The sequence below is a fragment of the Zonotrichia leucophrys genome, chromosome 12, assembly GCF_028769735.1.
Source record: "Zonotrichia leucophrys gambelii isolate GWCS_2022_RI chromosome 12, RI_Zleu_2.0, whole genome shotgun sequence".
NCBI classification, from domain to species: domain Eukaryota; kingdom Metazoa; phylum Chordata; class Aves; order Passeriformes; family Passerellidae; genus Zonotrichia; species Zonotrichia leucophrys.
This window is the reverse complement of record NC_088182.1, coordinates 11,622,212-11,645,127: the sequence shown is the minus strand read 5'-3', so window position 1 is coordinate 11,645,127 and position 22,916 is coordinate 11,622,212. Positions and strand designations below refer to the sequence as shown.

At 62.4% G+C, this 22,916-nt stretch overlaps 2 protein-coding genes across 10 annotated transcripts in view; both read left to right on the top strand.

The window, feature by feature from the left end:
- The window catches only part of COL7A1 (collagen type VII alpha 1 chain), a 30,901-nt gene extending 10,766 nt beyond the window's left edge, over nt 1-20,135 (top strand). For 4 of the 9 annotated variants that reach the window (XM_064723756.1, XM_064723754.1, XM_064723760.1 and 1 more), the window contains 87 exons: nt 209-244; nt 318-371; nt 566-634; nt 720-833; nt 1,125-1,151; nt 1,296-1,349; nt 1,462-1,524; nt 1,646-1,705; nt 1,854-1,889; nt 2,014-2,058; nt 2,257-2,292; nt 2,395-2,439; nt 2,546-2,581; nt 2,661-2,687; nt 2,779-2,808; nt 2,980-3,051; nt 3,149-3,208; nt 3,305-3,340; nt 3,473-3,553; nt 3,678-3,713; nt 4,007-4,051; nt 4,140-4,211; nt 4,343-4,387; nt 4,494-4,520; nt 4,597-4,638; nt 5,237-5,317; nt 5,475-5,510; nt 5,606-5,641; nt 5,727-5,807; nt 5,988-6,023; nt 6,181-6,252; nt 6,451-6,495; nt 6,679-6,714; nt 6,852-6,887; nt 6,980-7,084; nt 7,223-7,258; nt 7,437-7,472; nt 7,641-7,688; nt 7,807-7,842; nt 8,085-8,216; nt 8,350-8,559; nt 8,652-8,687; nt 8,848-8,892; nt 9,061-9,132; nt 9,254-9,298; nt 9,439-9,501; nt 9,588-9,632; nt 9,910-9,945; nt 10,238-10,273; nt 10,458-10,502; nt 10,716-10,748; nt 10,904-10,966; nt 11,051-11,086; nt 11,173-11,253; nt 11,341-11,409; nt 11,492-11,527; nt 11,622-11,663; nt 11,796-11,840; nt 12,369-12,413; nt 12,537-12,572; nt 12,682-12,741; nt 12,866-12,991; nt 13,125-13,196; nt 13,390-13,425; nt 13,657-13,716; nt 13,871-13,915; nt 13,992-14,027; nt 14,147-14,182; nt 14,268-14,324; nt 14,538-14,609; nt 14,843-14,914; nt 15,000-15,035; nt 15,115-15,195; nt 15,269-15,322; nt 15,536-15,589; nt 15,664-15,726; nt 15,815-15,877; nt 16,159-16,275; nt 16,516-16,593; nt 16,673-16,726; nt 16,917-16,965; nt 17,062-17,175; nt 17,535-17,624; nt 17,971-18,054; nt 18,147-18,263; nt 18,860-19,027; nt 19,141-20,135. In XM_064723756.1, coding sequence (XP_064579826.1) covers nt 209-244; nt 318-371; nt 566-634; nt 720-833; nt 1,125-1,151; nt 1,296-1,349; nt 1,462-1,524; nt 1,646-1,705; nt 1,854-1,889; nt 2,014-2,058; nt 2,257-2,292; nt 2,395-2,439; nt 2,546-2,581; nt 2,661-2,687; nt 2,779-2,808; nt 2,980-3,051; nt 3,149-3,208; nt 3,305-3,340; nt 3,473-3,553; nt 3,678-3,713; nt 4,007-4,051; nt 4,140-4,211; nt 4,343-4,387; nt 4,494-4,520; nt 4,597-4,638; nt 5,237-5,317; nt 5,475-5,510; nt 5,606-5,641; nt 5,727-5,807; nt 5,988-6,023; nt 6,181-6,252; nt 6,451-6,495; nt 6,679-6,714; nt 6,852-6,887; nt 6,980-7,084; nt 7,223-7,258; nt 7,437-7,472; nt 7,641-7,688; nt 7,807-7,842; nt 8,085-8,216; nt 8,350-8,559; nt 8,652-8,687; nt 8,848-8,892; nt 9,061-9,132; nt 9,254-9,298; nt 9,439-9,501; nt 9,588-9,632; nt 9,910-9,945; nt 10,238-10,273; nt 10,458-10,502; nt 10,716-10,748; nt 10,904-10,966; nt 11,051-11,086; nt 11,173-11,253; nt 11,341-11,409; nt 11,492-11,527; nt 11,622-11,663; nt 11,796-11,840; nt 12,369-12,413; nt 12,537-12,572; nt 12,682-12,741; nt 12,866-12,991; nt 13,125-13,196; nt 13,390-13,425; nt 13,657-13,716; nt 13,871-13,915; nt 13,992-14,027; nt 14,147-14,182; nt 14,268-14,324; nt 14,538-14,609; nt 14,843-14,914; nt 15,000-15,035; nt 15,115-15,195; nt 15,269-15,322; nt 15,536-15,589; nt 15,664-15,726; nt 15,815-15,877; nt 16,159-16,275; nt 16,516-16,593; nt 16,673-16,726; nt 16,917-16,965; nt 17,062-17,175; nt 17,535-17,624; nt 17,971-18,054; nt 18,147-18,263; nt 18,860-19,027; nt 19,141-19,190 — 5,163 coding nt within the window. In that variant the 3' untranslated portion in view covers nt 19,191-20,135. Of the gene's footprint in view, nt 1-208; nt 245-317; nt 372-565; nt 635-719; nt 834-1,124; nt 1,152-1,295; nt 1,350-1,461; nt 1,525-1,645; nt 1,706-1,853; nt 1,890-2,013; nt 2,059-2,256; nt 2,293-2,394; nt 2,440-2,545; nt 2,582-2,660; nt 2,688-2,778; nt 2,809-2,979; nt 3,052-3,148; nt 3,209-3,304; nt 3,341-3,472; nt 3,554-3,677; nt 3,714-4,006; nt 4,052-4,139; nt 4,212-4,342; nt 4,388-4,493; nt 4,521-4,596; nt 4,639-5,236; nt 5,318-5,474; nt 5,511-5,605; nt 5,642-5,726; nt 5,808-5,987; nt 6,024-6,180; nt 6,253-6,450; nt 6,496-6,678; nt 6,715-6,851; nt 6,888-6,979; nt 7,085-7,222; nt 7,259-7,436; nt 7,473-7,640; nt 7,689-7,806; nt 7,843-8,084; nt 8,217-8,349; nt 8,560-8,651; nt 8,688-8,847; nt 8,893-9,060; nt 9,133-9,253; nt 9,299-9,438; nt 9,502-9,587; nt 9,633-9,909; nt 9,946-10,237; nt 10,274-10,457; nt 10,503-10,715; nt 10,749-10,903; nt 10,967-11,050; nt 11,087-11,172; nt 11,254-11,340; nt 11,410-11,491; nt 11,528-11,621; nt 11,664-11,795; nt 11,841-12,368; nt 12,414-12,536; nt 12,573-12,681; nt 12,742-12,865; nt 12,992-13,124; nt 13,197-13,389; nt 13,426-13,656; nt 13,717-13,870; nt 13,916-13,991; nt 14,028-14,146; nt 14,183-14,267; nt 14,325-14,537; nt 14,610-14,842; nt 14,915-14,999; nt 15,036-15,114; nt 15,196-15,268; nt 15,323-15,535; nt 15,590-15,663; nt 15,727-15,814; nt 15,878-16,158; nt 16,276-16,515; nt 16,594-16,672; nt 16,727-16,916; nt 16,966-17,061; nt 17,176-17,534; nt 17,625-17,970; nt 18,055-18,146; nt 18,264-18,859; nt 19,028-19,140 lie in introns of those variants that run through there. The other 5 variants (XM_064723759.1, XM_064723758.1, XM_064723757.1 and 2 more) reach the window with 5 other exon arrangements.
- A 2,197-nt stretch (nt 20,136-22,332) lies between these two features.
- Nucleotides 22,333-22,782, top strand: LOC135453406 (urocortin-3-like). Its single transcript, XM_064724430.1, has one exon. The coding sequence runs from the start codon at nt 22,333-22,335 to the stop codon at nt 22,780-22,782; it is 450 nt and encodes a 149-aa protein (XP_064580500.1).
- Nucleotides 22,783-22,916: the final 134 nt, after the last annotated feature.

Below are 22,916 nucleotides of genomic sequence, written 5' to 3'. Positions count from 1 at the left end.
AGCGTCTGCTTCCCTGCTCCCTGTGCTGGGGGAGGCTCAGCAGCTGGCAGGGGCACTGCTGGCTCCTGTGGGTGTATCCCTGGCAAACTGTGCTGTCCAGCCTTGCTTTGGCTGGCCATGCCATGCCATGCCACCCCATTCCATCTCATCCCATCCTCACTCCCTGGCTGGCAGGGATGAGTTCACCTCCTGAGCTGTTGTTTTCTAGGGCATTCAGGGCATCCCTGGTCCTCAAGGGGATCCTGTGAGTATGGCCCCACCCTCCCCACCCCTCCTCACACCCAACCCCCGCCCTTATTCCCATCTTTCCTTCCCAGGGGACACGTGGGCCCACAGGACTCCCTGGCCCAAAGGGGGAGAAAGGTGACCCGGTAGGTGAAGGGCAGGGGGCTGCCCCACGGGGGTGTCTGGGGACCTCTGGGGACCCTGGTGGGCACAGCTTGGTGCCTGGCATCTCCTGGCCCCAGGGCCTCCCCATCTCCCTGCCAGACCCTTGGCACTGTGGCCACAGCAGGGCACATGTGGCACACGTGGTCACTGATTTTTCCTCCCCGTCCTGGTGCAGGGAGAGCCCAGGGTGCTGACGGATGGAGGGCAGGGGCTGCCAGGCCAGAGAGGGGAGCCAGGTGTGCCGGTAGGTGTGGGGATATGGGTGTGAAGGGGTCTCTGCCAGCACCCCCAGCCCACACCTGAACTGATGGAGCCCTTCTGTCCTGCAGGGCAGCCCTGGCCCACCTGGGATCCCTGGCCCACGGGGGCCCCTTGGTGACCCAGGCCCCCCTGGTCCCCTCGGACCCATGGGGCTACCAGGACCTCCTGGGGAGTTTGTGAAGGTAAATCCCCCAGTGCTGCATGGGGGAGGCTGGGGATGTGTGGGCAGAGGGATGGGGAGCTGCTTGGAGCTGCTGCCTGTGGGCTCCTCTTGGCCCTCCCTGCAGGCTGTGCCTGCACAAGGTGCTTGTGCCTGAGCTGATGCTGGCACTGGGCAGCGTGGGGAGAGGCACATGGCATGCACATACCCTGATGCCACTGATAATGGCTCTACCCAGCATGTTCCTCTCCTATTCAAGGAGGGCATGGGAACAGACCAGAACTGCCCTAATTTGCTTTTTTCACCCTTGCAGGGAGAGAAGGGTGACCGAGGGGAAAGGGTGAGTGGCCGTGCATTACCCCAACTCCTCTACCCTACTGGATGGAGGCCCCTTGAGTGTCCAAGGGCACCGCAGCCCCTCAGGGTGCTGGGGAGGACTGAGCCCTCAGGGCAAGCACACAGGAGCTGACCCTTCTGTCTGCAGGGCCCCCCTGGATTTGTGGATGGGGCAGTACCTCGAGGGGACCCTGGACCCCCAGTGAGTTGAGCCCCCAGGCCCACGGGGATGGCAGAGGGGATCAGGGCTGCACTGGCTGTGTGTGCCCAGGGCTGAGTCACATCCCCAGAGGCTGAAATTGTCTCTCTTGCAGGGGCTCCCTGGGGACCCTGGGCCTCGGGGACCTGCTGGGCCACCTGGGCTGAAGGGAGAGAAGGTGAGAAGGTGTCAGGGATGCTCCCCACTGGGGCTGGGCCTCTCACCACTCTGAGTGAGGATTCCCATCTAATGGGCATCCCCGTGTCATGAGCATGGCTCTCACCTTTCCACACCCCCAGGGTGATGGCACAGAAGGTTTCCCGGGATCACCCGGCCGCCCCGGGGACCCAGGAGACAGGGTGAGTGTCCTGGGAGAAGGAAAGGCAGGCAGGAACTGCCCATGCCAGGAGCCAGGCCCTGAGGGCACGCTGAGCCCTCCTGCTTTGGACAGCCTGGGCATTTGCCTTGTCACACCAGAGGTGACAATGTCTCCATTCTCCTCTGCAGGGTCCTCGGGGGGCCCCGGGGGAGCAGGGCAGGAAGGTGAGCGGTGCAGGGACCCAGGGATGCTCCTGCCATGCCTTGGCAGAGAGAAGGGGGTTCTGGTTTTGTGCCAGGAGTCCCCAAAGGTCCTGCTGCCCCTGACCCTTTGTTCCTCCTGTACCAGGGAGACCGTGGGGCGCCGGGCGAGCTGGGAGAGACGGGCGAGAAGGTGAGAGGGTGCCCAGGCAGGGTCCTGGTGTCCCTGGGACCTGCTGGTGGCAGTGCCTGGGCATGGCTGCCACAGCCCAGGGGTCTTGGGTGTGATCCAGGGCTGACTCGTGAAGAGCTCTGGGGCAGTGTGTGAGATGGGGGCAGTGTGATGCAGGGCGAGGAAGGCTCCCTGAGCCCTCCTCTCTTTGCTCTGCAGGGAGACCGTGGTGTGCCAGGCCCACAGGGTGAGAAGGTAGGTGCACCTTGGGCATGGTGGAGTGATGCCCACTCTGCCCTGGAGCAGCCAGGGGGTGGCAGGATGCCCACACACCTTCCTCTTCCTCCTCTCGTGCAGGGTGAGATGGGAGCCCCTGGGCACCCGGGGCCAGCAGGCAGAGAGGTGAGTCAAGGTGGTGGCTGTGCTGCTGTGGAGCCAGGGGCTGCCATGCTCTGGGTGCAGGTTCCCAGGCACTGCCAGCCCCCTGAGGTCTCTGATCTCACCACAGGGAGCTCCAGGACCGAGTGGCCCCCGGGGGGAGAAGGTGAGGGCCAAGGGGGGTCCCGGTGGGGTGGCAGGGGTCTGTGGGGAAGGGGCTGGCAGTGACACCTGTCTCTCTGCAGGGTGACCCAGGACCACCTGGCAGGCCAGTAAGTGATGCTGCCCAGCTCTGCCTGCCCCAGCCCCAGCACAGGGAGCCATGGGCAGTGCCCAGCATGGTCTCCTCTGCTTCCCCTGCAGGCTCCCAGCGTGGCTGGTGTTGGAGAGAAGGTAACCCTGGCCCAGCTGTGCCCTCCACCCTCTGGGCATGGCTGTGGGCATGGCTGGGGATGGGGACTGCACAGCTGGGCTCATTCTGGTCCTAAACCTGGTCCAGAGTTGCAGTGGGGGGGGGGGGGGGGGGAAATGGGTGGTTTGGAGTGCTGATTTTGTCTGCTCCAGGGTGACAGAGGTTTCCCAGGACCAGAAGGACCTCCTGGCCCCAAGGGTGACACAGGAGATAAAGGTGCCCGTGTGAGTATTGCCTTGAGGGTAGGAAGCACAGGGCACAGCCCTGCCCAGCCTCATGGTGCCTGTGCTGTTGCTCCATGCTGTGTCCTTCCATGTTTAGGGTCCCCCTGGCCTGAGCATCCCCGGGCCAGCTGGCCCCAAAGGCGAGCAGGGCGATCGGGTGAGTCTGGGGGCACCCTGGGGACCCCTGCCCTGGCCTGGGCTCACCGAGCTGCCCCTCCCAAAGTGACGCCTGCTCTTCCTTTCCAACAACCAGGGCATCGTTGGCCTCACAGGCAGGAGTGGCCCAAAGGTGATGTCACTGCCCTTCCATTCATCTGTCCGTCTGTCTGGCTGTCTGGCTGGCTCTAGAGGGGCTGTCCCTGCAGCTGTGCCCCTTCTCTGCCCAGCCTCTGGCCTGACTGTTGTCCCTTCCCCTGCCTAGGGTGACCCAGGAGAGCCGGGGGAGAAGGGGGAGCCGGGCCGAGCGGGCGCCGCGGGGCAGCCAGGGCTGCGAGGCAAGGAGGTAGTGTGGGACACGGGGCTCTGGGCACTGTGGCCCTGAGCACAGCAGGGCTGCCAGGGAGCAGGGGGATGCTGTTGACTTGTGCTCTTCTCTCCTGGCCGGTGCCCACTGATTTGTGCCTCAGGGAGAGCGAGGAGAGAAAGGTGACGAAGGCACCCCGGTGAGTGAGGGTCCCCAGGACCACTGCCTCTGTTCCCCATGCCCCTGTTCCCTCTGCCCCTGTTCCTCCTGCCCCTGTTCCTCCTGCCCCTGTTCCCTCTGCCCCTGTTCCTACTGCCCCTGTTCCTCCTGCCCCTGTTCCCTCTGCCCCTGTTCCCACTGCCCCTGTTCCTCCTGCCCCTGTTCCCTCTGCCCCTGTTCCCCCTGCCCCTGTTCCCCCTGCCCCTGTTCCCCCTGCCCCTGTTCCCACTGCCCCTGTTCCCACTGCCCCACTGACCCCCTCTTTCCCCACAGGGAGAAGCGGGCCTGCCTGGCAAGCCTGGAGACAGGGGTCCCCGGGTGAGTGCAGGGCTGCTGGGCACCCTGGGCAGGACAGAGCCTCACGGCCTCTCCTGCTAATGCACATCCTCCCTTTGCCCCCACCCAGGGCCTCCCTGGCTACCGTGGCCCCCCCGGGGAGAAGGGTGACCTGGGGGACCCAGGACCTGAAGGCAGGAATGTGAGTATCCCCTTGTGTGTGCCCAGTGCTCCATGGACACCCCCACCCCTCACAGCTCACTGCCCCACAGGACCCACACCCCACAGGTCCCCCATTCCCTCTCCCCCTGACTCCATCCCTCTTTCCTGCAGGGCAGCCCTGGAGCGCCAGGGAGCAAGGGTGACCGTGGGGACCCAGTGAGTGATGGCAGCGCCACACGTGGCCCTCCACCCCAGAGCCAGCTGTGCCCTCCCCAGGGCTTTGCCAGCTCTCCTTAATCTGCTTCCCTTGCCCTTCTTTCAGGGGCCTCCCGGACCCCCAGGACGAGCTGTAAGTTCTGCCTCCCTGTTCTCCCTGCCCCTGGGCTGGTGTCCAGCCCCATCTACAGCTCCTCTCTGCCCCACAGGTCGATGTTGGGCCCGGAGGAGTGGGGGTAAAGGGTGAGAAGGTAATGACTGAGTGCTTGGGATGCTGGGGTGGCATACCTCTGCTGTCCTCTGGGCTCTGCCTGCCCACTGGGATCCATCAAGCCTTCCCTGCCCAAAACAGCCTCTGCCACGAGCAGCTGATGTGCCCCACGACTGAGAGGCACATTGAACTCAGGGTACAGGGGCTGACACTGATGCCCTGTGATGGAGAGGCCCTGTAGGGCTGAGGTTTCCAAAGGAGCTGGTGTGCTCCTGGCTCCCCAGCCCCACAGGGGTCCCATAGCAGCACCCAACTCTCTGGGCATTCTGCTTTTGCATCCCAGCTGAGGCTCAGGACAGTTTTGGCCACAGATTGTGCACTGTGCAGGGTGGCACTGTGTCCCCAGCTGTGGCTCTGTGGCTCAGCAGTGCTACTTGGTGCCTTTCTCTGCAGCCACTCCTTGGCCCCCACTGCCCAGCAGGAGCTGCACTGAGCCCAGCCACCTCATTTTCAGCCTGTGTCTCTTATTTTGAGACTGTTCCTCTCACCCCAGCCCTAAACCACACAGCACCAGCGCTGTGTACTCTGGCACAGGCTTGGTACAGCACAGCTCTGACCGCTGTGCCCTTCCCTGACAGGGGGACCCTGGGGACCCGGGCGAGGACGGTGTCAAGGGTGCCCGGGGTGATGCTGGCTCCCCTGGCGTGCCTGGAGAGAGGGTAGGTGCTGGGTGCTGGGGCTGCTGTGGGGGGCACTGGGGCAGCATCAGGGGTGATGTTGTGCAGGAGAACTGGGGGTCCTGGCCTGCAGGCACTGCCTGCTGAGCAGCCAGGATCCCCTCCATGCCCCACTGCTGAGTGTGTCTCTTTCTTGCAGGGTGTGGAGGGTCCCCGTGGCCCCCCTGGCACACGGGTGAGTGTCCCCTTTCCCATGGGGTCTGAATGGGGACCCTGCCCTGTGCAGCTCCTGGTAATAGGAGATGATGCTCACTTCTCTTTGGCCTGTAGGGTGACCCTGGGGACCGAGGCCTGCCAGGAGAGAAGGTGAGCGGGCTGGGGGCTGAGGGCTGCCCCACAGCACTCCCATCCCACCCCAGAGCTCCAACCACCCTTCCCTGCTCTCCCACAGGGGGACCGTGGCCCGCCGGGGCTGGATGGCCGCAATGGGCTGGAAGGCAAACCTGGGCCCCCAGGGCCTGCTGGGCTCAGGGTGAGTGTGGGCCAGCCTGGGGGGAGCTCTGTGCCTGGGTGGGAGCTGGGGTACACAGGGATGATGGGCTGGGAGCTGCTGTCCCCATGGACACCCCCTGCTCCAGGCTGGGGATGCTCTGCAGGGGGAGCCTCTGGCAGGGTAGCAATGTCCCTGTCCTCACCTCCTCCTTGTCTGCAGGGGGACCCGGGGAAGCAGGGAGACCCTGGCCGGGATGTAAGTACCTCTGGAGAGGGCGGGTTTGGGCTGTGTTCCTGCTGGGGCCACCAGTGTCCTGTGCCATGCTTTCCCCTGCCCCAGCAGAGTGCCACTGCCAGTGACACTCCCTGCTCCCAGGGCTGCCCTGTGCTCCCACCATCTCCTTTCCCTGCAGGGGCTGCCTGGGCTGCGTGGGGAGCAGGGACCCCCTGGCCCCGTGGGTCCCCTGGGGCCACCTGGCGTGCCTGTGAGTACCACCAGCTGCACCCTAGGGACACATCCTGTCCCATGCCCTCTGTGGGTCACAGCTGGATCCATCTGGCAGGGCTCTCCCTGTTCCCAGCTCCCCCTTCCCTGCATCTTGAGGCTCCAGTGGGGCCCCGGCACCCCTGGCTGGGGTGGGAGAGCCTGGGGGACTCCCTCACTGCCTTTCTTTTCCTGCCAGGGCAAACCCGGTGAGGATGGCAAACCTGGCCTGAATGGCAAGAATGTGAGTAGGGGAAACAGGGCTTGACTCTGGGGCTCTCCCAGGATGCTGAGGGATGGTGATCCCAGTACAGCACAGGGCAAGGAGAGGATGTGGCAAAGAACCTCCATGCTCTGAGCCATCCTCGGGTTTGTACCCATATTGAGAGAGTTGAGCGGGGCACTAACAGGCAGCCTTTGTTCCCAGGGAGAAGATGGGACACCAGGAGAGGATGGCAGAAAGGTAAGGAGGTTATCCATGGGTGTGTGGTCCCCCTGTGATCCCCACAAGCCTGGTGGCTCCACCCTGCCCAGACCAGGAGCACCCTCCTGGGGCAGTGCATGGGCAGCATCCCTCCAGCTGCTTTCTCTCCTGCTTAGGGAGACAAAGGTGATGCAGGACTGCCTGGGAGAGAGGTGAGTACTCCCCAGGGAGGAGTGTGTGATGGGGGTGCTGGGTGCCTGCCCCCTCAGGCACAGACCCTGGGTTGATGCTGCTCTCTCGGCAGGGCCGCAGCGGTGCCAAGGGCGAGCAGGGGGACAGAGGTGTGCCAGGCCCCCTCGGCCCCCCAGGCCTCCCCGGTGTCCCAGGGCAGGTTGGCCCCCCAGGCCAGGTGTGTAGTTCTCTCTCCACCCCATGGTGCCCCTCAGCACCAGACCCTGGAGTCCAGACAGGACCCCCATCCATGGCTCCCTTGGGGCACTGCCCTGTGTGGGGCCGGGTGCTATTGTGTCCCCTCCATGTCTTCTAGGGCTCCCCAGGCCTCCGTGGGGTGCCTGGACCAAAGGTAAGTGTGCTCCTGCCCCCCAGTCCCCCAAGGCAAAGGTCTGGGTGGGAATCACATCCCAGAGGGAATAAACCCCTGGCAGGTGTCCCCATCCCCAAGATAACAGGGCTGGACCCTGGTGCTGCAGCTGGTGCTGGGCAGCCTGACTGCTCCCCTTGATCCCTTTGCTGTGTTTCAGGGGGACCCAGGGGAGCCTGGACTGCGAGGGGAGCCGGTGAGTACCCAGCACTGAGCCTGACAGGCTATGAGCACCCCAGCCACAGCCACAGCCCCTGGCAGGCAGCAAAGTGTTAACTCTGAAACGTACCAAGGGAGAGCACTGCTCACCCCTCCTGCTGCATCTCTGTGCATCTTCCCATTCCCTCTTTTCCTCCAAACCTAGGGGCGACCTGGCAACCCTGGAGCACGTGGAGACCCTGGCACTACAGTGGTGAGTCACTACCCTGACCTGTTGTGCTGGGGCAGCAGCCTCAGCCCTGGGGCACAGAGAACCATCCACAGCTTCTGTGGTGGGAACCTACCTTGTTTTTAATGTATTTTTATTGCAGAACATTGAACGTAGCCTGGAAGCACTTGGCATCAAGGTATGCATTTCCTCACTGTCAGGCTGGGGCTTTTTCCTGCCACATGGCAGCAGGAGGAGGGCATGGGAGGTGCTGGGGGATCTGAGCAATTTAGGACGGGTTGGCAGGACTGTGGGGTGCTGCTGCAGCTGGTTCCACTGATGCTCTCTCCTCTTTCCCCATGTTGCTGGGGCAACATCATGGGCTGGGGCTGAGGATGGCGGTCAGCAAGGGCTGATGGCACCTGTCTTCTTCCCTCCCAGGTTTCATCCCTGAAGGAGCTCACGGGTGCCTATGATGGCAGCTCAGACTCGTTTCCGCCGGCGATCGAGCGGCTGCGGGGCCAGAAGGGCTCTCGGGGGGATCCAGGAGAGAGGGGGCCCCCGGGCCGAGAGGTGAGTGGAGCCAGGCTGGATGCCAGGCCCAGCACTCTGCCCCACTCCTGCTTTCTGGGCTGGCTGGGGGTTCCTACAGCTGGCTCAGTCCTGCCTCAGGGCTGGCTCTGGCAGCGCAGCTTTTGTCTTGCAGGGCTCCTTAGGCTTCCCTGGTGAGCGAGGACCCAAAGGTGACAAGGGAGACCCAGGTACCCCCGGCCCCCAGGGCCCCATGGGCCGGGCCGTGGGTGAGCGGGGGCCCGAGGGCCCGCCTGGGCAGCCAGGGGAGCCTGGCAAGCCAGGCATTCCTGGGGTGCCGGGCCGGGCTGGGGAGCTGGGGGAATCCGGGAGGTCCGGCGAGAAGGTGAGTGTGTGAAGAGGTGTGGGGTGAGTCTGGGGGACCTGCTCTGGGGGCTTGGGGACAGCCCCGTGACAGCCACCACGGTGTTTGCACAGGGCGACCGCGGCGAGAAGGGCGACCGAGGGGAGCAGGTGAGCTGGGACACGGTGCCCTCCATCCCCTCTGGTGCTGTGCCCCTCTCGAGGGGATGCAGGGCTCCCTGTGCCCATTTCCATACCTTCCTGGCCATGCCAGGACTGCTCTGCTCTCCCGTGCCCTTTGACACTCACCCTATTTCTCTGCCCTTCTCAGGGAAGGGATGGCTTGCCTGGACCCCCGGGGCCCCCGGGGCCCAAGGTAGGTGATGGCTGCTCCTGGGGATCATCATCAAAATGCCAGCCAGCCCCTCTGGGAGTGGATGGCCACATCCAGTGCCTTGGCTCAGGGGCCTGGGGAGGGCTTTGCCCCTGAGGGATCCCTCCTGAGGTGCCCTGGGTGCTGGCCCTGACTGTGCCCTGCCCACAGGTGGACGTGGTGGAGGGCAGCCTGATGGGCCTCCCAGGGGAGCGTGGCCCCATCGGACCCAAAGGAGCCAAGGTGTGTGGCTGGTCTGAAAGGAGAAGGCAGCTGAGATAACCAAGCTGGGGCAGCATCATGGGCTGGGGCCGAGGATGGTGGTCAGCAAGGGCTGATGGCACCTCTCTTCTTCCCCTCACAGGGTGAGCCCGGAGCTGAGGGCGAGCGGGGACCCAAAGGAGACAAGGTCTGAGGTTATAAGTCTTCCCTGTCAAAAGGGAGCAAAGCCCTGGGTGAGGGCACTGCTGGGCACAGCTCTCAGCAGCCCTGGAAGGCCATGGGAAGGTCCCTGCCTGTACTGTGACCCCGTGCCTGTCCCCACTGCAGGGTGAAGGTGGCTTGAGGGGTGACCGAGGAGAGCCTGGCGAGAAGGGCAGGGACGGCAGCCCAGTGAGTGCCACACTGCTCCCCTGCCTGGCACTGCCCCCAGACCTGCCTGGCACTGACCCCATCCCTGTCTCCATCCTTTGCTCCAGGGCCTCCCGGGTGAGCGAGGGCTGGCAGGCCCTGAGGGGAAGCCGGTGAGTGGAGATATGGTGGAGAGATGCAGGCTTGGACTGGGGGAGCTCCTGTGGTGTCACACCAGCCAGCACCAGCACCAGCAGGAGCGTTTATGCCTCATTCACCTCCTTCTGCCCATGCAGGGCCTGGGATTTGAGGGCCTCTTCGTATTCCTGGCCCTCCTAAGTGTTCTGGCTGGGTACCACACTGGGAATGGGGAGCATCCCTGGGGGAAGCAGGGCTGTGTGGAAGTGTGTGTTTCACCTTGCCCACTGACTGTGATGTGGTTCTTTGCAGGGCGTGCCAGGCTTCCCTGGCGTGCTGGGACGCCCGGTAGGTGTCTGTCTGTGTGTCTCCCATGTCCCTGTGTCCCACCACCTCAGAGCTGTCCCAAAAAGCTGGGGGCTTCTGGCTGTGAATGCTTGGTGAAACCGTGGGGGTCACCTTGCTGCTGGGCTGGGTTCTTGGCCCCCTGCATCTTAGCAGGACCTGTCCAGGCTTGTGTTACTTGGTGCTTAAAGAGCTGCTGGCACTGCCTGGATCTCCTCTCCCTGGGGACACCCCCTGCTCCCACTGGGGAAAACCCACTTCTGCAGTGATCCCATTTCTTCCTCCCTCCCTCCAGGGCAATCAGGGAGAGCCAGGACCCCCAGGACCTCCGGTAAGGAGCCACCTTGCACCATGTGTCATGTCACTGTCATGCAAGGGCGGTGTCAGCCAGGGTGGGCATTCCCCAGGGAGCAGAGGTGGGGTGGCACTGCTAGGACTGAGTGGTCCTGCTGCCCCCTCCCTGCTCTGTGCCACCAGCAAGTGCCACCCCAATAATGTCCCCTTGTCCCCTGCAGGGCAGCACTGGCCCCCCAGGGACCCAGGGCCCAGCTGGTGCCAAGGTAAGGCAACAGTACTGCCACTCCAGCCTGGCAGAGGGAAAGGCTGCCTTGCCAGACTGGGGGACTGGAGGGAGGACCATATTTCAGGAAGTTTTGGGCTGGAGGGAGGGACATTTGGCTGGACCCCTCCTGGATCCAGCTATGAAGATGTGCCTGTGACCACAGTAGTTGGGTGGTTGGGGTGGTCAGGCTGATGCAGTGTGTTCTTCCCAGGGTGATCCAGGGGAACCTGGCTCCAGCATCCGTGTGAGTACTCATACTCCCTGCCTGTACCCCCTTGGCTGCCCAAATCCATCCAGCCTCCCCAAATCAGCCAGTCCCACCCCAACACACCTTCCCACGGGGGCAGCCAAGGTTCTGGCTGTGCCATCCCCTCTCTGATGTGTCTGTTTCCATTGCAGGGCTTGCCTGGCCCCCAGGGCAACATGGGCCTGCCAGGACCCCTTGGTCCCCCCGGCCCAGTGGTAGGTATTTGCAGCACCCCAAACACCCCTTGGCTGCTCCTGGTGCTGGGATGCTGCCTGATCTCTGCTCATGTCTCATTGCAGGGCCCGCCGGGTGTCCCTGGGCTGCCGGGACAAGTGGTGAGTGTGTGACCCCACACCTGGCTGCCATCAGTGAGGGTGCCTGGGCTGCCTGCACAGCCCAGCCCCACTGTCACTGCCTGCAGGGGGAGAGTGGGAAGCCAGGAGTGCCGGGCAGGGACGGTGTGCCAGGGAAGGACGGCGAGGCAGGAATGCCTGGGAAGATGGTACGGACATGCTCACCCTGCCCCATTCCCACTCAGCTCAGCCTGGCTTTCTGCAGCCAAGGCTGAGGGCTGTGCCACTTGTGCCAGGGCTTACCAGGACCTTCAGGGCCTGCTGGTCCCAAGGGAGAGCCAGGGGACGCTGGAGCCCCGGGGCAGGTGAGTGCAGAGCTGCCTTGGCCAGGATGAGGGGAGCATCCTTGTGCAGCCCTGCTCACCTGCCCACTGTCCTCTGCCCCAGGCTATTACCGGCCCCCCTGGAGCCAAGGGAGAGAAGGTAAGGACCAGGCTGGGAGGGCTGGGCTGGGCAGGGGTGTGCTGAGCCCTGGCAGCCACAGTGGGCACAGCTGAGCACCCGTGTGTGCCTGCAGGGAGAGCCGGCACTGCTGGAGGGTGTGCTGTTGGGAGAGCCCGTGAGTCACTCCCACTACCCTCATCTCCCTCATTGACCCTTCCCTGCCATAACCTTATCCACCACCCTGGCCTTGTGAGGGGCCAGCCAGCCCTGTGTGTGCCCTGTCCCCTGACACTGTTGTCCCTGACAGGGCTCCAAGGGTGACCGAGGCTTGCCAGGCCCCAAGGGTGACAAGGTGAGTGCTGCCCTGGGGGTCACTGGGGAGGGGTCGTGTGGTCCTCAGCTCCCTGGCTGCTTGGACACCATGTAGGGATCCAGCTGCAGCTGCTTGTCACAGACATGTTTTATGAAAAATCCTTTCCTTAGGATTTTTTCTCCTGAGAAGCTGAGAGGTTTCAATAAACAATAATTATCTGCTGCTGTGGAATGCAACAGGTGGATCTGTGATTGGCCCATGTTGCTTGTTTCTAATTAATGGCCCATCACAGTCAGCTGGCTCAAACTCTCTGAGATTCAGAAGCTTTTGTTATCACTCCTTTTCTATTCTTAGCTAGCCTTCTGATGAAATCCTTTCTTCTATTCTTTTAGTATAGTATAGTTTTAAAATTATATATATATCATAAAATAATAAATCAAGCCTTCTGAAACATGGAGTCAGATCCTCGTCTCTTCCCTTGTCCTGGGACCCCTGTGAACATCACCATAGCTGCTCCCCCAGTCCATAATCCCACACATCTGCATTTTCCTTCTTTTTCCCTGCCAGGGGGAACCAGGAAAGTTTGGAGAGCCAGGAGATCCTGGGGAAGATGTGAGTAGGAGGCATATTGGGGTGGTGGGTGGATACTGGGGACAGTGGATGCTGGTGGGGGCTGGCATCTGTGCCCCTGCCACCTACTGCCCAGGTCCTCCTGGGGGCTTGGTGTCTTCACAGGGAGCCAAGGGGTCCTCTGGAGCCAAAGGGGAGAAGGTACGTGTCCTCTGCCCCACCCTGGGGGATGCTCTGGGTGGCACGATGGCCCTGGCACCCCTGTGCCCCCAGCCTGGTGATGTGCCACATGCTCTGTGCCACCTTGCAGGGATCAGTGGGTGTCGGTGCACGGGGACCACCAGGGCAGGATGGGCCTCCAGGTCTGAAGGTAACCCCTGTCCCCATGTCACCCTGGCTCTGATCATGTCCCTGATGCCCCAGTGATGCTCTGTCTTGGCTGCTGACGGAAAAGCAGCTCCTGAGGAGCTTCATCTTGTACTTCCCTACCTCAGGGTGACACCGGCCTGCCAGGATTGCCAGGGCCCCCAGGCTTGGCAGGCCCTGCTGGGATGCCAGGACAGCCAGGCCTGAGAGGGGACAATGGTCAGCCTGGCCCTCCAGGTCCCCCAGGAGAGAGGGTAAAGACTTCAACCAGAACACGGCACCACTAGTCCTGGCAACCCTGGGCCCTTGTGCAGTAGCACTGAGGTCCCTGCAAGCCCCACTGCTTCCCAGCCTCAGGCTCTGCCCATTCCTGCTTCCTCCCTGCAGGGTCTGATCGGCTTTCCAGGCAGGGATGGCGCTGCTGGACCACCAGGACCTGTGGGGCCCCCAGGGCCGGCTGTGAGTATGGTGGCACAGCATTCCTGGGGCTGTGGGCTCTGTCCTGCTGGCTCAGACAGGCTGGCAGCGACAGATGGCACCTCCCTGGGCTTGGGGCAGGCTGGAGTGTGCAGTGGGACTCTCAGGGATGTTTTACAGGGTGTCTGGCATTGCTTTCCTCCCATGGCTTGCTCACCCTTCTCCTTTCTTTTAGGGCATGCAAGGGGCCCCTGGCCTGAAGGGTGACAAGGTAGGACCAGGGGCAGCCCTATAGCATGAGGGGTGGGAGGTTGGTTCTCTTGTGGAGTGTCCCTGCAGCCAGCTCACCCCTGAGGGTGCTGAGCCCGTTCTGGATGGTGGCACCAGGCACCCAGAGAGCTGGTGGGGACTGTGGGGTGTCCCTGGCAGGGGGGTGCCTGGCAGGGCTGGGAGCAGCTGTGGGCAATGAGGATGGGGATGAATTCCTGCCTTCCTCTGGCAGGGGGCTCCAGGGGCCGGGCTGCCGGGAGCCAGAGGTGAACGTGGTGACCCAGGACCACGGGTAGGTACTGCCACAGTCCCCCATGTCCCCACAGCCAGGGACACAAAGGCTCGTGGTGCCTGACAGGTCTCTGAGCCAGAGCTGCTGCTGTCCCTGGCCTGGGGTGATGCTGGGGTGCCCCCAACCCACTTTTCATATACCTTCCCCCTTGCAGGGTGAGGACGGACGCCCAGGGCCAGAAGGGGATCGTGGGCCAGCTGTAGGTACCCCCCTCCCTCAGCTGCACCCTGCTCTGGGTGATCCCTTCCTGAGCACCCCTCTCTTGTCCCCCACAGGGCGTGCCTGGGAACCGTGGGGAGCGTGGGGACAAGGTAAGGGACTCTGTGTGCTGGGGACAGTGACGCACCTGCAGGTACTGGGGTGCCCAGGGAGGTGCTGCTGCTCCCTGCTGTGCACCTTTGGAGCATCTCATCTCATCTCATCCTCACAGGGAGACCTTGGGGCCCCAGGACCCAAAGGAGACAAGGTGAGTCCTTGGGGAGGGGGCAGTGGGAGGCAGGCAGCAGCCCTAGCCCCCTTCTCACCCCCCTCTGTCTGCTTTGGGTGCACAGGGTGATACTGTGGTGCTGGAGGGGCCGCCAGGAGCACGGGGCAGCAAGGGGGAGCCGGTAAGAGCTGTCCCTGTCCTCCCTCTCCTCATCCTTCCTGTCCCTCTGGGAAGAGCTGGAGGAGCTTTTCCCTGCTGGGGGACCCTCCCTGGTAGAGTGCATTGTCCCCTCTCCTCCAGCCACCCCACAGACCCCATGTTCCTGCTCCCACCCTGATGTGTGTCTGAGCTTCTCCTCATCCCCTGACCCCTCCCTGTGCTTCCTCCTTTGCAGGGAGAGCGTGGCCTGAAGGGCACAGAAGGGGACAAGGGGGACAAGGGGGAGCAAGGCATGCTCGGAGAGAAGGTACAGGGCAGGGGGGAGCTTGTGCAGGGCTGGGAGCTGCTGGGGTGGGAATCATGGGGGGCAAGGGACAGAGGAAGCAGGGCATGACAGCATCCCTGTGACCTCTGTGCTGCTGTTGCAGGGACATGGTGCAAGGGGACCATGGCCTGGAGGTGACCATGGCTGTGCTGTGGCCATGCAGTGGCTGTGGCTGGAGCTCTCCTGGCCAGTGCTGATCTGGGTTTCTGTTGCAGGGCACGAGGGGTGAACAAGGAGAGAAGGGCTCCATGGGCTTCCCTGGGGCACGTGGCCCCAGTGGGCAGAAGGTATGAAGCTGGGTAGCCTCTCTGCTGGGTTTGCTGGTGGCACCATCCCCTCAGCTGCCCTGACTGGTGCCTTTGCCTTCCCCAGGGAGAGGTTGGAGCACCGGGAGAGCCTGGAGAGCCGGTGAGGAGCTGTGTCTGTGCCTCTGCCACCCCCGTGCAGGGCAGGAGCAGACCCTGTCACGCTGTGTGCTCTCCCACAGGGCCAGCCTGGCCGTGATGGCATCCCTGGGGCCCGGGGAGACAAGGGGGACATGGGACCCCTGGGCATGCGTGGCGTCAAGGTGGGTTGGCTTCTCTGGCTGCCAGCATTCTCCAGTGCTGGCTTGGCATGGTTCTGACTTCCCATCCTTGCAGGGTGAGCGGGGCATGAAAGGTGCCTGTGGCCTCAATGGGGACAAGGGTGACAAGGTGAGTGAGTGCCTGCAGGGTGCTGCAGGAGCCTGGATGGTGCCTGGGGGCTGTGGCCCTTTGGATCCCTCCCTCAGCCAGGGGAGTGGGAGATGGCTGAGGCCACACCTTGCCCTGTGACAGGCTCAGGGGTCCCCTCCTCTGCCTGTGGCTCTGGGGTGAGCACTGAGGGGTGAAGGACTGACTGCCCTGCCTCTCTCCTGCCTGCTGTAGGGAGAGCCAGGGATCCCGGGGCGCCCAGGGCTGTCAGGGAGGAAAGGCGAGCCGGTAAGCACCTCAGTGACACCAGGGTGGGACTGGAAAGCATGGCTGGGGGCTGATGGACACTGCTTTGTCCCCAGGGAGAGCTGGGGCTGTCAGGACCACCAGGCATTCCTGGAAAGGAAGGGCTCATGGGACCCAAGGTAGGTTAGAGCAGTGCCGGGAAAAGCTGTGCTGGCACTTCATCCCCCTGCTGTGTGTCCCCTGCTGCCTGTCCCTTCCTCTTTGCAGGGTGACCGGGGATTTGACGGGCAGCAGGGAGCCAAAGGAGACCAGGGGGAGAAAGGAGACCGGGTGAGCAGGCTGCAAAGGGATGGGAGGCATTGCACCACAATGCTTGTACCAGGACACAGCCTTGGCTGGAAGCACATCAGAGCCTGGTGCTTCCAGAAGAGTCATTCAGTGCTGCTCCAAATTATGTCACTAAGCAAGGACTGAGAATAGTTCCCTGCTCTTTATAAGGAAGCACCAGTGCTGGTTTTTTGGGGATGCCCAGCTGTGGAGTCAGTGGATGTCCATGGCATCTGCAGCTGGGGGCTCTGACACCCCTGGCCTGACCCTCTGCTCTCCTCCAGGGTGCCCCAGGCGTTATGGGTGGCCCTGGTCCCCGGGGCAGTGACGGAGCTCCTGGCCCCCCTGGGCCCTCAGGGAGTGTTGGCCCACGAGGTCCTGAGGGCATGCAGGGCCAGAAGGTAAGGCATCTCCACAGATGACTGCTCCCCTCTGGGGCTCTGGGAATGGGAGGGCCCAATTCCCCTCGTGGGTGAGGGGTGGGTGGCATCTGGAGTCACATCCCAGCCCTGTCCTGCCCTGCCAGCTCGCTGGCTTGTGTCCTCCCTTGTGTCCCCCTGTCCAGAGGATGGGGTCTGAGGGGGGAGTGGGGGGAGCAGAGAGGCTCCAGCAGCCAGATGCTGAGCATGTGTCCTTTGCAGGGGGAGAGAGGCCCCCCAGGACAGTCAGTGCCCGGCGCACGGGGCATGCCTGGCATCCCTGGTGAGAGAGGAGAGCAGGTAAGTGTCTGGGTGCCTGGCCCTGCCTGGATGGGCTCCAGCCAGGGCCAGCTTCCCACCTCCTTTCTGCTGTCCCCAGGGCAGTCCTGGCACCCACGGGCTCCGTGGGGAGAAGGGGGAGCCGGGCATGACGGTAAGGAGCCAGCACAGGCTGGTGGCACTCAGGTCACTGGGGTGGGAAGGGGTGCTGGATCCATCCCACTGCCACTGAGGTAGGGGCTGCCCTTACCTCTGGGTTCTGCTAGACCCTGGGGAAAGGGCTTTTCCTCCTCTTGAATTGCACCACCCCCCATTATTACTCTTGCCCCTCGTGTGCCCGGCAGGAGGAGGAGATCCGTGCCTTCGTCAGGCAGGAGATGAGCCAGCACTGTGGTGAGCATCCCCCCTGCTGCCCTGGGGCTGGGGGCACACCCTTACCTGCTCCCCTCTCTGGACTCTGCCCCTGACCCCACCCTGTCTCTCCCACAGCCTGTGGTGGCCACTTCCCACGGCACCAGGACTCACGTGAGCATTCAGGTTGCAGCTCTTCCTTCCTATCCCCCTGCTCCAAACGTGTGGCACAAAAGGAGCCCTGGCACCCAGGTGTGCCACTGGTTTTGGGGAGCTGGAGGTGGCTGGCACCCTCCATGACCCCTCAGTCAGGGTCAACATCAGTGCAGGGCCCTGCACAGGGAGAAGGGATGGTGTGTGGCAGAAATGATGGTGCAGGCATCCCGGGGACAGCTGGCTCAGGATGGTGCCAGTGGGGTCTGGGTGCTGCCAGGGTGTGCCCAACTGAGGGGATCCCAGGAGCTGTACCCCATCTATTCCTGGGTGTCAGAACTGGGGCAGGGGTCTTGCAGGGGTCAGCAGTGCTGGAGGGAAGGGTAGGCTGGAGGAGTGGGATTGGAGGGATGGAGGGAAAGGGTGGGCTGGGATGAGGTGGGTGCTTTCTCTCCAAGGAGGCTGGGGGGCTCAGGCCAGAAGCAGCTTCCACTCTGCCCAGGGAGCAGGAAGAATCGTCCGCCAGGAGAGCGAGCAGGACCAAACAGGTGATGGAGAGCCTGGAGAATCTGTGAGATCTGGTGACACGGGCATGTGTGCCTCCCTGTGCCCTCTCCTGTCCCTTCCTGCTGGGCTCTGAGTGGCTGCTGTCTCTCTGGGCCTCCCCTGCCTGTGCCTCCAGAAGCCCCTGTGGCAGCCCTGGGCTGTGGTGCAGACAGGGAAGAGGGAATCTCCCTGTCCACCATCCCTGACCATGTATCCTGTCAGGCTGCAACAGGGCTGGGCAGTGCTGCACTGCTCCACACCTGAGAGGGGTGGTTTTCCCTTGGGAAATAAGGGGAAAGCAGCCCAGACTCCTTTGCCTGTTCCCTGATGCCTGTGTCCCCTTGACAGGGTCCTTCTCCACTCAGCCATTCCTTGCTGGCAGCGCTCACGTAGTCCCTGTGCTCAAGTTGTCACACGCTGAGGACAATGAGGGTGTGTCATCCCTGTGCTTTCAGTCCTTGTCCCCCTTTTTCTGCACTCCATGTATGTGATGAGGACTGCTCACATGTGGTGCTGTCTCCCAGGGCAGGACAGGCAGGTCACACTCGATGACGATGACCTCGCATATGACATGGAGGGAGAGGAGGATGACTACGATGAGGTCCCGGAGATGGACAGCTTGGAGCAGCCCACAGGGGATGGTGAGCTTCCCTGCACTCACCTGGCACTCAGGGCTAAGCTGTTGGGGGAAACCATGGAGCTGCCCTGGGTTTTGCTGGGCAGTGGGTCCCTGTGCCATCTGTCTGGGGGATTTGGGGTTTCCTGCCCTCTTGCTGGTACCTGGGAGGGCTCCACCTTCTCTGTCACTGTGCTGCCCACACCATGCAGACCTTGTGCTCTATCCCTTCACTGAAGCCATCACCAGCTGTGATGGGTGCTGTGCTGGGCTGGTGGGACCTGCTGCCCTGGCAGGTTTCCTGTGCTCTGGTCATGAGCCACGGGACAGATCCCAAAGGCCCCAGGAGATCAGGGAAGCCCTAGGGCAGCAGCCTTTGGAGAGTCCCTCTATAATGCTTTAAAGGGGTGCTGTGGCCATCATGTCCCCATTACTTTGCTGGGAGCTGTCCCTGCAGACAGAGTGGAGTCTCCTGCCCTCAATTCCAGCACTTGGGCAGAGCACAGAGAGTCTCCTCCAGCCAAACCCTTCCCATGCTCAGCCTTGTCCTTCTGGGCTTCCCCTCCTGTGCCTGGTGGGTCTCGCATCCCTGCCTGCCCTGACAGCAGGGTTTGCCCACAGCTGAGCCCTGCAGGCTGCCCCTGGACGAGGGGCACTGCCAGCGCTACACCCTGCGCTGGTACTACAACCAAAGAGCCACCGAGTGCCGGCCCTTCGTCTACAGCGGCTGCCAGGGCAACCCCAACCGCTTCCAGAGCAAGGAGGAGTGTGAGCTGCACTGCAGGACAGGTGGGCAGGGCTGGGCACTGCAGCACCTCCACGCTGTGCCCTGTGCTCAGCCATGCAGAGCTGGGGACAGCGCTGCTCCCCGAGCTCTGACAGCGCCTCGCTTCTCTCCACAGCTTCCCGTGGCGGTGCTGGCAGCAAGGAGGGAGGACAGCCAAAGCTGTAGGTGCAGGCAGTGTCTGGGCAGGCTGGGCTGCCTAGAGCTGGCCCAGCTGCTGCCCTGGCCGGGGCTGGGCTGCCCGTGGGGGCAGCAGCCATGTGCCCACCAGCCCCAGCAGGAACCTGGTGCTATTTCTAACCTGTCTTTATGCTGCTTGTGGGTTTTTCACTTCATATCAGTGTATTGTCATTAAGGTGAAATTTATGTCAAATGGGAAACTGCCTCCCAGCAAGGCTCTGAACCCCCTTTCCCACTAGACTGTTCTCAGTTTGATTTTTAAATTATTTCTGGCCAACAGAAGGGTTCTCAGCCCTGTTCCCTCTCTCTGGAAGCAGAGGTAGGACTTTATATAGTTGGGCTCCCTCCCCTCCCATAATACCCTTGTACCCTTTCCTGCCCCCCACAGACCCCCAAACTCCCTCTCTGCTCCCTGTCTCTGCTGGGAGAGCTGCCCACATCCCTGTGCCAGGCAGTGCCTCCCTGCACAGCATCCCTCACCCTGCAATGAGCTCCATCTGAATAAATTTCACCTTTACCTCAACTAGGGCCCAGTTCCCCTTTTGTGGCTGTGATGGTTTGGCAATGACCTGTGGGGAGACTGGAGGCTCTTGCCATGTGCTGCCCTCCAGCTCACACATCTGCCAGCAGCACATCTGGCTTTAACCTGGGGGATCTCACCTGCCTCCCCAGGCCTGTCAGGGACACCCTGAGGATGGTGCTATGTTAGAAGCGGTTCCTGTTCGCCCACACTTACTCTCAAAGGCTTTGTGAATGTGATGTTGCAGCCCCTGCTTCCCCCCATCCCCAGGGCTGGGTAGGGACGTGCCCTTCACTGCCCCAGAGCCCCAGGGCTGCTGGCTGGGCTGTGTGGCCCCACACGTCCTGCTGTTCTCTGTGTATGTTATATACAGCAAATGTCTATGTGTACAATGCAGGAGGATGTGTATTAAAGCTGTGCTCACAGGGACATGTCACATTCTTGGCTCATTCTGGAGATGCCTGTGGAGTTTGGGGACAGCTCTTGACTCACCATGCCTCCTGCCCCTGCCAGCTGGGCTGCCCTTTGCAGCAGCCCACTGCACTGGCTGGCAGGGCTGGCTGAGGTCCCTCACCCTCCCAGGGAGCCCAGTGCCCCATCCCTGTGCCCAGCACGTGCCCAGCTGATGCAAGCCAGGCCATGACCCCCTGTGCAGGCCCTGACGTGTCAGCACGTGGCTCTGTGCTGCTGCATGATGTGCTGTGTGAATCAGTGCTGCCAGCTAATTTTGGCTACTGGGCGTGAGTTCCTGGCTGTCCCTGGGAGGAGGAACAAGGCTGGCATTATTTCTGTTCCCTGCTGTCCTGGGGAGAGTGGCATAGGCTGGGTCACCCATGGGTTCAGACCACAGGGGTGGGCAGAGCCCTGGGTGGTCTGAACCCTGGGCGCCCTGACTCCTGCCCTTGGCTGTGGGGCTGAGCACCCACAACTCTCCTCATGTGGTGTCCACACAGCCTCAGAGCCTTGGGATGCTCTCACACTCCCTAAGGGGGGAATTTTGGAACAAAACCCTTGTATAAGGGGCTCACCCCACTTGGGCAGCTGGGCCATGCTGGAATGGTGCAGGTGCCTGCAAACCACTGGTGTCCCAGCTGGAGTGCATTAAGGTGAGCTGCAAGCCACTGGTGTCCTGCAATCCAGTGGCCAAAGCAGTGCCTGGGTTTGGCACAGCAGGGAGATGACATGTCTCTGGACATGCCTTCCATGTGGCCAGGGAGCCTGTCAGGACACAGTGCCAAACTGGCACCAGGAGCTGTCCTTGTGAGGCACAATGCCCATGGTCCCAGCAATCTGCATGTTCTCTCCCTCCCTGAAGTGATCACGGAGCCTGACAGGAGCAGGGAGGCCTAATTAGATGGAGAAAAAACATCTTGCAAGTCAAACATGGAACAATTAGAACTGAGCTGTCCCAGGTTCCCGGAATCCCCTCTGAACAGCTGGGGGAGCTGCAAGGGGGCAACACCCACCCACATCCTGGGATGATTTCATCTGCCATTAGGCAAAATGTATTAAAAACATTTCCACACTGCCCCCCCCACCTTCCCCCTGTCACTGTCACCCCCTCTGCGGGTCAGAGGTGGAGCTGGGACAGGATAAGAGCCAGGGCTTGGCAGGGAGCACAGCAAACCTCCAACTTGTGGTCCCTGCAGCCTGGGAGCACTGCTGAACATCGAGGACACGAGGACCTGCTGCAAATGGTGAGGCTGTGCCCTCAGGGGTGCTTTTCAGGGGCTTTTGGTTGGGAAATGGGTTGCAGGGGGTTAGGTGCTTTTCATTCCTCTCTCTGCAGTGAGTTAACCACCTCTGGTGCTTTCTAGAGGGTTTCACCCCAGAGATGCTCTGCTGGGTGACTGATTTTGGGGAGAGGCAGCGATACAGCAGGAACACCTGCTCTGACCCCCACCCCACACCCCAGCACCCTGACCCCCACCCCATAGCTCAGCATCCTGCAATCCCTGGGGCGCTCCCTGTGACCAGGGTAAGGCATGGGCTGGAGAAAGTTGCTGAGGCTTGGCACAGCTCAGGACCTGTGGCCAGTCTCCTGCCCCAATATCCTGTGTATGCCAGTCCAAGTGGCTTGTGTCCCCCCTTGGTGGGTGGCTTTTGCCCCAAAGAGCCCAGCAACACAGTGGGGAATGGCACTGCCAGGGAAGGAGTGGCAGGAAGAAAGCTCCAGTGCCCGCCCTGAAACCCCAGGCAGGCATTTCCCGGGCCAAAGGGCAGGAATGGGCTGGGGAGCAGCCACAGCACCCTGGCAGGACAGGGCTGTCTCCTTCCCTGGGTGACAAAGGGCTGAAGGGTGTGAAACTGAGGGCACAGCGTCTGGCCAGGGGCTGTGTGAAAGGACAAGGACACCCGGGGGATTTGCTTCCCATGCCCCCTTCAGCCTCCCCCAAACTCCACACCCTGTTCAAGAGTGTTACAATCATGATGGAACAATGAAGGGCTCCTGAAAGGAGGGTGAAGGCGCACCAGCTGCAGGGAGTGGAGGGGTTCTGTGGTGGATGTGACCTGCCTGGGGGCTGTGAGGCAGTGTCAGGGTGATGGGAGGGATGCTCAGAGCCAATCCACTGCTCCCTGCAGGCACCCCCGGGCACGCTGCGAGGCAGGATGCTGCTCTCCCGCCTGCTGCTCTCCTGCCTGCTGCTCCTCGGGCCACCAGCAGGAGCCCGGGAGGGACCCAGCCGTGAGTGGCTCTCAGCAGCCCCCCGAGGTGTGGATGGAGGGAAGCTGCTGAGGCAGGACAGCACCAGCCACAGCAAGATGCTGCCAGGTGTCTCCAAAATGAGGAGGGATGACGATGGCTCTGGAGCAGGGTCTCATCCAGATGAAGCCAGCCTGCCACTGCAGGAGGGATCAGAAAGACAAGCCCTGCCCTGGCTGATGAGCCCAGCCACCGAGAGAGCAGCTCCAAGCAAAAAGAGGAGGAAGGTGTCCCTGTCACTCGATGTCCACACTCACTTACTGAAAATCCTGCTCGACCTGGCCCGAGAGAAGGAGCTGCAGGACAAGGCAGCTGCCAATGCTGAGCTGATGGCCAGGCTGGGGCGCAGGAGATGAACTGTGCTGGGACCCAGCAGGGCTGGAGAGGCAGCAGGGCTGGCACAGGGAGGTGTGGAGCAGCATCGGTGTGTCTGCAGGGAACTGACATAGCACTTCATCCCCCTGGCCCCAGTGCTCGTGGCACAGGCAGC